We start from the raw sequence: 10,373 nt of genomic DNA on the forward strand, positions 1-10,373 counted from the left end.
AACAATGAACCGGCAAACACACTGTGACCAAGCTCTCAGCTAAATAGTGGAGGAGGCCTGATTGGGAACGGGCCACACCTGGGTGAAAACATGAGGGCGCTAATCAGCCACCAACCAAGCACACAGACATCACTGGGGGGTGGAGCCACAAGCAGGAACACCTGAAACACAGACAAGAGTTAAACACCCGGAGGCCAGACTCAAATCGAATAAACAAAGACACAGAATAACTTAAACTTAAATAACAAAACCAACAAAGCCTGACAGCCTGTTATCATTAGAGATGCTAACAGAAAGCTAACACAAGAGGGAGGATACATTTAATAAAGGTGTTATTATTATTATTTCATTATTTCAGTAATTGCGGTTAATTGTAACTTAACTTTTGTAATTGAGAAGATTATTATGTAATTATCTTTCAGAGGAAAAATCATAATTGTAATTGGAAAAAAATGCCAGTCAAGGTAATCATAATTGAGTTGTAATTGAACATGGATAATTGATGATGTAATTGTAATTGAAAAAAAGTAATTGACCCCAACCCTGAAACAGTTACTGGCCTTCCAGTTTGACAGAGAAAGTAGAAGCTCACATAATAAAAATACAGTATATTTAACATTGTTAATGATGAAATGACTAAGAAAGATTCTATCCATCCATATTATGTGTGATAATCTGAGCTGTTCTGTTTATTGTGTCTAGGATTGGCCGGCTCCTGCCTCCCCCGGTTCAGCACCATGCCCTTCTTGTACTGCAACCCTGGGGACCTTTGTTACTACGCCGGCAGGAATGATAAATCCTATTGGTTGTCAACCACCGCTCCTCTGCCTATGATGCCTGTGGAGGAAGGAGAGATCAAACCGTACATCAGCCGCTGCTCGGTGTGCGAAGCCCCATCGGTCGCTATCGCGATCCACAGCCAGGACATCACCATCCCACAGTGTCTCCCAGGCTGGCGCAGCTTGTGGATTGGCTACTCCTTCCTCATGGTGAGATGTTGCATGATGGGAAATATTCGGTTTTAAGGCCAGGGTGCAACCTGAGTTTTGTTCTTTTGTTTCTTTTTCGTCAGTGCAAACCAAAGAAACCGCATTCATTTTTAAATAATAACAGGAAGTTAGACTGTAGATAGAACAGAGTGTTTCTTTTCACTAACGAACAGAAACGATGACGGTTTGCGTAAAAGCTCGTCAAATAGAAAGAAGAAGTCTACGTTTATGATATCCCTGATGATCGGTTTACTTTACTACAAAAAATATTAGGTTCAGTTTAACTATATAAAAAATAACTGCTTTGAATTATGTTGGCAAAACCACTGATGTTTAAACTAAGCATATGTGTTAAGTGCATCAACAATTAAGAAATGTCTAACAAAACAAAACAATGTTGTTGTTTTTTGTCAAACATTCATTTTGGTCACAAAATTATGAATTCCCTTCAACCATGTTTGCAATAGAAATAATCAAATTTCTCTATTTCATTTTTTTAAGTCACATATTATACCATTTTATACTAAGTATTTTTAAAGATGTTCCACAGATCTATTGGACTTTTTATATCTAAGTAGACATACAGTATACTCTATGCGTTCTGCAAATAATACTTTGGATATATGATGTTGGTGGAAATCATATCACTTTCAATCATTTTATCATTATATAATGTATATCTATGTATTACAAGGCAGAGTATGAGATGACATTACAGAGGGGCAACTTTTATCACAACAGGGGCCACAAAAATGTGATTATCTGATTCCAGAACCACATGATCAACATTTATGTCAGAACCAATCTGAACAAAGAAAGCAAACACACTTTCTGTGTGTTTTTTAATAATATTTTTAATCATCTTGTACATTGTTGTTGTCCTTTTGTGTCATTTCGTGTTTTTTTTTTTTAATGTTGGAGCCAGTTTGTGTGTTTTTGAGTCATTATATGTAAATTTATGATCTTGTGTGCTTTTGCTTTGTTTTGGGACCCGCATAAAATTAGACAACGGTCCGCCAGCCTGGTAGTTTTTAATACTGCACGTAAATTACACAGAAATCTATTTTGCTGACAGTCCTTTGACTTTTGTCCTCACAGCACACAGCAGCAGGAAATGAAGGTGGAGGTCAGTCCCTGTCATCGCCCGGTTCCTGCCTGGAGGACTTCCGCACCGCGCCGTTCATCGAGTGTAACGGAGCCAGAGGCACATGCCACTACTTTGCCAACAAGAACAGCTTCTGGCTCACCTCCGTAGATCAGTCGTTCCACACCGAGCCGGCGGCAGAGACGCTGAAAGCGGGACAGCTCCTGTCACGGATCAGCCGCTGCCAAGTCTGCATGAAGAACTTGTGAAAGACTTTACTTTAAGACACGCAACATGACATCGTCATCCAACAAAAAAAAAAAAACGTTTTCTCTGATACACAGAGCGTGGATATATGATGACTGTGTGTGTGTGATGCTACAAGCTTTGATCTGCACTGTAGATAAAACACAATAAGCACCTGTAATGAAGACGCGAGCGTTATGTGAAAGCTGAGATTTTTTTTAAAGTTTTTTTTTTTTTTATCACAACTGTGGTTTGGTGCTTATGTTTTAACTTATTACCTCAGCTACTATGACAATGTTATGTGTCAGAAAACATTCACTACAGCTGAACCAAAGATGCACATTCTTACAAGTTTTTAACTGAACCTATTGTAAAGTTACTAACAGATATTCTTACTGAAAATACAATGAAGGTGTCATTACAGTCATAAACCTATGGGTTGATATTACTGACAGTGTTATACTGCTTTGATTCTGTTGCTTAAAGAACATGTTTCGTTCAGCATTTTTAGCCACTACATGCCATATAACATTTAAATGCTTTTATCAACTACTCTAATGTTTCCTTTTATCCACGTCATGCACTGACGCCAAAGTTAAAGGTCTTTTAAAACTGATAACAAGCCAACAGGAAACGCTTATGTCAGTGTGTGTCTGCAGCAAAGAGGGTTTCACTGTTAGGAAGTAGGTCAAATGTTCTTCAGCCACACAAATGTACACGTTGGAAATAAACGGATCACGACAGGAAAAAAAAAAAAAAGCAACTTGTTCCAACTGAACTTTTAAACTCGGTTCTTTCACTGTAAAGATTAAATCTTGTTTCTTATTCCTGTGTGTCCTTTTATTTTCTTACGGGAGACGGACTGCAATGTAAAAAATCTTTATTATATCATACTTTAAAAAAAAAAAAAAAAAACAAATCAGAAATGCTTTTGACTTATTGAAATTTTCCAAAGTGCAAATTACATTAAAAAAAAAGTACATCAAAGTGAAATGTGATTAATGAAAACGTTCATTAAAATTCAGCCAACAGTGCAGTGTGCAACAGACTGACAATCAGTGCTGGTTCATCAGTGAATTTCCCATTGCGGAACGATTACAGATTGCTGTGAATAACTTGTTCACCTCTTACTTTCCCATACACACACCTTAAGGACATAAGTGAGGAGTAAAACATCTCCAAAAATATAGTGAAAATGCTAAATGATTGTTTACATTTCTTACAAAAAAAAAAAATACTAAAAGAATTGCTCATGAAATGAGTTTCTCAAACCATCGTCACAGCATTAACAGCATTATTATTGCTTTCCTCAAATTACTCAAAAACGAATGCCATCCCAGTGAGTTTTTGATGCCCATAGCAACACGAGTGTCCTTTCATTGTTCTATTAAAGACAATGAGACAATGGTTCCTAACAGCAGCCAGACCTTGAGCGCTTGCTGCCGCCGCCCCCCCTGCTATCCTCCAGGTTAACAGTACACCCCTGGTTCTCATTACGCTTCCTTAAAATGGACGGCAGCACCAGGTCAAACAGCGTCTCAAACAGAGTGTCCACGTTATAACCCGTCTTTGCGCTCGTTTCAAAGCACATCTTCTCTGCAGGCAGGCTGCTCGTCTCCTCCAGGCCCTTGTAGCGCAGTATTCTACCATAAAGGGCCACTGCGTCCTCGTGGGTCACCTGTTTGTGTGGCATCAGGCCGGACAGCGACACAGGCGAGGCCGGCGGAGTCGGGCACGCAGAGAGAACCTGCTCGTCTGTCCTCTCCAGGCTGTCGCTGTCACCCGAGTGTCCGTCAGAGTCCTGAGCCAGCTGGGCGTTAGTGTCTGTGAGGTCCGCCTTGTTGCCCACAATGGCATAGATGCAGTCATGGTGAGCGGTGTCGGTGAGGGACAGGAAGCGCTCCTCCAGCTCAGCCAGGCTTTGCCAGCTGGTGACGTCATAGGTGAGGATGACGGCGGCAGCACCTCGACAGTACATCGACCCCAGTCCGTGGAACTGTTCACGACCTGGGACAATAGACGGGACAACAGAACCCACATGAGGACCAGGGTTGGGGTCAATTACAGTATTAAGTTACAATTACGTTTTCAATCATCCATGTTCAATTACAATTCAATTACCAGCATTTTTTTTCCAATTACAATTATTTTTTTATCCTCAGATAGTCAATTACGTTCTGAATTGGTTCAATTACAATTACCGAGCCTTTGTTTACCCATTGAGTAGGCTATAATATGTGTCCACAGACATGTTTAATTTTTTTATTCACACTATGCTGAGATGCTAAGGGAAAGGTTTATTATTTTTTTTATATGTAATGTTATAAAATATGTAGTTATCTGATTTCTTAATCAGAAAATTTAAGCTACTGTGAAGGCGCTGTTACTATTGCAACAACACATCATCAGTAGGGTAAAACTAACCTGTCTCACGACAGTATAAACCTGGGTTAAAGCTTGAAATTGTTGAATGACAGAGCCTCATTTACTATATATTTTGGGATTGTTCTATGCATTTTAACTCTCGAGGACAATCAACAATAAAGTTGCACTTTTGACAATATATCTGATGTCTGCAGTCATTTATATGTGCATAAAAAAAAATCTAATCGAAATTCAAAATTTCAAAGATTTTTTTTAGGCAAAATCGCCCATCCCTAATATTTTGTAGGTGGGAAAATGTCCCTTTTATGACTTTTTAGGTGAGCAAATGTTGAGCGGTTTTGCAATAGGGCAATAGGATGAATGTAAATCATCAGCACTTTTCAAACAGAAGCAGCTCTGTTGTTGAAATGCGTAGGAATTTGAAAGAGCTTATTGTGCCTGGGTGAATTCTCACTGAGAATGAAAAAGCACTGCACTATCAGAAAACCAAATACAGACAAGTTATCAGTAGATTCCCTCGGCTACTAAACAAATGTGGGCTGTGACTGTGACAGGTCAGCAGTGGAACTTTTACCGTGTTTATAAAGGGAACGAGAACACTGAAAAACTAGTCTAAAGTTTAACAATATTATTTAGACTCTTCACTTTTTCTTAGTCATTCTGGTTTGGGTCAGTTAGCTTCAGAGGTTTTCCTCATTTTTATTCTTAAAAATGTTTTCCATTGCTGAGCATACGTTTTCTGTATCTTCACAATGTAGATACCCCAAAATCTGATCACATTACACAGATCAGGATTTACTCATTTTGTGTGAATTTAACCTTTTTTTTTTTTTTTTTAACTATTCTTTTTTACAGTTATAGTAAAAATGTGTGTTCACATTTTAAGATACAGTATATTGATGAATGATTAAAAAATAAATGGATACTGTACATTACTGGATTGATTTGATGTTTTTAAGGCAGAACTAAAAACGTATTCGTAATGTTTTATGCATGTCTTTTACATTATTATTCAAATATTTTTTACATGTTTAATGGATGTTCTATTTGATGTACAGCACTATGTGAATACATTCATTATTTGTATTATTAGATATTGAAGATTATTAGATTTAGCACATTTTATTTTTTAATCTTCACTTGTTTTTCAGTCTATGAAAAATCCTTTATTTAACAACCAGTATTTATATTTACTATTAATACATTGATATTACAGTTAAGTTTTTTTGTCAACTTGTTAAAAATACTGTATATATTGAACTGCATTCTAGTAAGTTTTCCCCTCATCTCTGTTCAAAAGTTTAAAGATTGATTTTTATTAAAATACAGATGTATCATCAGGAAAAAAGCCTGAATTAAATCAATTTTGAACACTTGCATGTTAATAAGTCATAAAGAAGTACTCGTGCTACTCTAGTCAACATGTGATGTGTTATATATTAAATTATTATGGTTTATTTAGACAAACAAAAACAAAAAAACACCTGATACATATCCTTTAAATAACTGTGTACAACTCCACATGTTTTAACAAGATGACTTTTGCATTATGTGAATTTTTTTGAATTAACTATCATATATTAGAAATATATGAAGTATGAGGGGCAACTGCTGTTCAAGAACGATTTGCAAAATTGAAGAAAATATCTCTCAAAGTTTTCCCCCCTCCCCAAGTTTCAAACTTTCCATCCTAAACGACAAAAATAGTTTTGCAATTCTGGGAAAACATGATCTTATGTAAGCAGTTTTGAAAGCACAGGGTCAAGTTTTCCTGTCACAACTCAATCATGTGACTGAGAGCACCAGGAGGAAGCAGAAAACACTTTGTGAGGACTTTGAAACTGAATTTGAACTTCACCAACGTCCCGACTTTACCCTCACTGGGTCCATTTGGACATTATTTACCACAGTGACTCAGCTAAAATGGAGCTGTGTCGAAGGTCATGGAAACACAGACAGGAAACTACTTTGCCGGTGACACAGTTATCTTCAGTTAACCAGCTTTATTTTCCCTGTTTCATGTAGTCTGCAATGGTTTGTTTACACAATAATGGAATGTGGGGCAGCTCTGAGCCTATTCATTAACAGTAAACTAGAATAATGAGCATTTGTGACTAAGCTAATACCAGTACATTCATTACAGGAAACCAGGGCTACCAAAAGCTGTGTTTATTTAGTGTAAATTTATTAAAATCAGAGAATTTTGAGTATAAAAACTTACGTTTTCATATTTTAAACATATAGCCTCAAACCTGTGTGATGCACTATAATAAATAATGCTCTCATGAGTTATGACGACAACCTTTCACTTACTGCTTTAGCAAATATTTATCTGTTAAATCAAACAACTCGTATTTATTTCCTAGACCAACGACTTTTCTTGGTTTCAGGTTATTATATGGGACTTTGTGCTAAAGCAGCAATTCTCATCTGGTGGGTCGGGACCCAAAAGTGGGTCGAGGACCTGTACTGGGTGAGACAGCTGGTTAAAAATTAATATATACTTAATATCTCTCATTATGTATTTGTACTTGTCTTTTATTTTGAAAGAAACTTTTCTTTTGACAGGCATGCTGTGAAATGCATGTTGCGCAGGAAAATATATATAGATTTATGTTTTTAAAAAGATGATATATGTGTGAGCTTTCAACAGCTATTTTTGAAAATTGGTTGACTTTAAAAAAAAAAAAAAAAAAAAAAAAAAGTGGATCACGATTTAATGACGGTGGCAAAATGTGGGTCCCAGGGTGAGACCAGTTGAGAACCTCTGTGCTAAAGTACACGTCTGACTGAGACTCTATTTGGGTCATTTTAATCTCAAATTGAGCAATAAAGCACCAAACAAGGCGCACTCTGTTATCATGACATCCCTAATCAGCAGCAGGAGATTCACAATAAACACATTAATCTATTGCTTAAACTTGTTGTTTTCACTGTCAAAAAAACTTTGTCAACTATGTTGGATTCTAATATGGCATGCAAGGAATAAAAGTTGAAAGAAGAAGAAGAAGAAACATTCTTTGTAAGCAGCTTTTTTTTAACCATTTACAATGGTTTTAGTCAGTGGCCTAAGGCTATTAATGTTGAAAGTGTCTATTTGTACGGTTGCCATACAGACAACCCCCGGTGCTACTAGTACAAGTACGTAGTGTCTTAGGGTTAGGTTATAACCCTATATTGCAACAATTTTTAGGGTTAAGGTTAGGATTAGGTTTATGGTTAGGTTTAGTCTTAATCACATGACCTAAACTGGTCAATAAGGGGCGCTGCGTATGGATAGAATGTCAGTATATTGATACGGCAACCGTATGGATAAGCACTGCATTTTATGTTTTGTAGTTGGTATAATCCACTTTATTTCTTTGTGTACTATCAAATAAATTATTATGAGTACAATTTCCTTTCTTGAAAAAGGCTCAAGGACTAATTTGATATAAATGTAAATATAAATGTTCTCTAAATAATGTGTTTGATATCTGGGTTGTTTTGAAAAAAAATCTAAGTTATTTTATGTCCTTGTAACAGAAATAGTGAGTGTAGGTTCACTTTACTGTGTATACCAGTGATAATGAGAAACTATCTGCCTGAATTAAAGCTTGAATTATTGCTGATTTGTGTTTTTTATATATATCTTTAGTCACCAAGTGTGTTTTTATTTGTTTGTGCACCTTTGCAGTTGTTTCATGTATTTTTATATTTACGTGTCATTTTGCCGTTTGGGGGGTCAAAGTGTGCATTTTACGTATTTTCCTCCAATTTAGTGTTTTGTTTTTATTTTGTTGTTATTTTGTAAATAACAATAATAATTAATTTGTGTGTATATTTGTATTGTCTGGTGTTTTTTGTTGTTTTTTTTAAATTACTATTAATTTTAGTAACGAAGTAGCTAGCCGTACGTACAAAATGGCTGAAAAAGCGATACACGTACGAAAAGTTTAGGATTCTACGTATTAATAAGTACAAGTACGTAGCTTCTTAATCACGTGACCTAAACTGGCCAATGAGGGGGCATTATGTATGGTTAGTCACTGCCTTCTGGTAACCTTAGCTGGTTTTTTCTAAATATATTTTCAAGGTATTTTGGGGAGTATTTTGGGGTCAACTTGTGCGTTTATTTTGGAAGCCACACAAAAACAGACAAATGTGTATTTTGTTATGTTTATGACAGAGGAAGTTGAACCCATAAATAGGGAAGTAGCCATCCAATTGGATTAATGTAAATGTATTTTATTTATTTATTTATTTATTTATTTTAAATAACACAATTATTTGAATTGATATATATGCTTCTGACATTAATAAACTACGTTTCTTGTGTATGTGTATGTGATGGTGTCAGACATGTATTGACAGGGTTTGTGTGTGAACGGTTGAGCGGTCACATGACGAAGTGCAGCAGGTAAACACATGTGGCTTAAATAAGTCAGGAAAAAGTGATTGAAAACACACTCAAACACACAAAGCGGAAGACGTTTGGACACGACACAAGTGAAGACAGCCATTATTACCAGCGGTGTCCCATATTGAGATGTGGTAAGGTCCCCATTGTTTGAGGAAAAACGCTCCTCCGACGGTGCTGATGGTGTCTTTGAACGTCCTGTCCATGTACCTGTGGAGGAGCGACGTCTTCCCCACGTTCATGTCTCCCAGCAGGACAACCTTCACGTCCGGCTTCTTCATCTTAGACACGTCCGCCGGCATGATGATGATGATGATGATAAAGATGAAGACGAAGACTCTTTTAAACAGTGTTCACTCTTGTCTCTATCCAGAAGACGGACTAGTTCATAAAATTCCTCTCAAGGCGGAGTCGTCAATTAAAACTTGACATTTTTTTTATGAAAGAAAGTTCACCAGAGACAACCTGTCGGTGCCATGTTTACTCAATCACGGCCATTTATCTGACAGCAAACTTAAAAAAAAAGAGAAAAAAAAGTGTCCGAGGTGAAACAGGAAGTGGGTGAGAAGTAGAATACCTACTGCCCTTGGTTAACCCCGGGTTTGGACTGTCAGGCGGAAAGCACTATTTTAAATGAACTGCCTCGACAACGTCATCACCCATAATAAACAAAAGACAGGGTCGAAATTCTCTATTATCTTTAATAACATGCATTGCAGATTGAATTGGGGGAAAAATAAAGATAATATAGCAAAGATTGACAACTTTTATTTAGAGTAGAGGAAACACAAATGTGATTGTCTAATCCCGGGGAAGTTTTTTGTTTTGTTGAGTTTGTTTTTTCCCACTTTTTTTAAATCAATATATTGACATTATCCAGTGACAATGAATATACATTTTAAATCAGGGTACATAGGCACAATAACAGTTTGGCACTTACTGAAGAAGTGAATATTTTCAATGAAGAGGAAAAAGAAATAAAAATTTTAAAAAAAATAAAAAAATAAAAAATATATATATATATATATATATATATGCTAAATGCAGACAAAACTGAAAAAGACACATGCAATGCAGTGATATTTCATTTATTTATACATTTTGGTGTTTTGTTTTTTGTCTGATCAATTTAAGAGACTTGAAGTATCCAGTGAACCAGATAATAAACACATTACACAAAGGAGTAGTCTTTCTATTTACAAGTATGTTTACCCATAAAACAAAACAAAACAAAAAAAAAAAAAAACAAGATGGGGTAATATGCGGTCTC

The 10,373-nt window shown here is 36.3% G+C and overlaps 2 protein-coding genes across 3 annotated transcripts in view; one reads left to right on the forward strand and one right to left on the reverse strand.

The window, feature by feature from the left end:
• Window positions 1-3,144, forward strand: part of col4a2 (collagen, type IV, alpha 2) — a 64,565-nt gene extending 61,421 nt beyond the window's left edge. For both annotated transcript variants that reach the window (XM_028436658.1, XM_028436659.1), the window contains 2 exons: window positions 703-989; window positions 2,088-3,144. In XM_028436658.1, the coding sequence (XP_028292459.1) occupies window positions 703-989; window positions 2,088-2,342 (542 nt within the window). In that variant the 3' untranslated portion in view covers window positions 2,343-3,144. The remainder of the gene's footprint in view (window positions 1-702; window positions 990-2,087) is intronic.
• Window positions 3,145-3,302: 158 nt separating this feature from the next.
• rab20 (RAB20, member RAS oncogene family) lies at window positions 3,303-9,669 on the reverse strand. Its single transcript, XM_028436661.1, has 2 exons — window positions 9,213-9,669; window positions 3,303-4,326 (listed from the first exon to the last, which is right to left on the reverse strand). The coding sequence occupies exons 1-2, from the start codon at window positions 9,403-9,405 to the stop codon at window positions 3,731-3,733; spliced, it is 789 nt and encodes a 262-aa protein (XP_028292462.1). The 5' UTR covers window positions 9,406-9,669; the 3' UTR covers window positions 3,303-3,730.
• Between the last annotated feature and the right edge of the window lie 704 nt (window positions 9,670-10,373).

Source organism: Gouania willdenowi, chromosome 21 (genome assembly GCF_900634775.1).
Source record: "Gouania willdenowi chromosome 21, fGouWil2.1, whole genome shotgun sequence".
Lineage (NCBI taxonomy): Eukaryota > Metazoa > Chordata > Actinopteri > Blenniiformes > Gobiesocidae > Gouania > Gouania willdenowi.

What these genes read in the sequence shown, in the direction of transcription:
- rab20 (XM_028436661.1), bottom strand. Translation starts at nt 9,405, where the DNA reads ATGCCGGCGGACGTGTCTAAGATGAAGAAGCCGGACGTGAAGGTTGTC. An exon ending in CTCAATATGGGACACCGCTG is followed by an intron (nt 4,327 to 9,212) that starts GTAATAATGGCT and finishes CTATTGTCCCAG; the next exon opens with GTCGTGAACAGTTCCACGGA.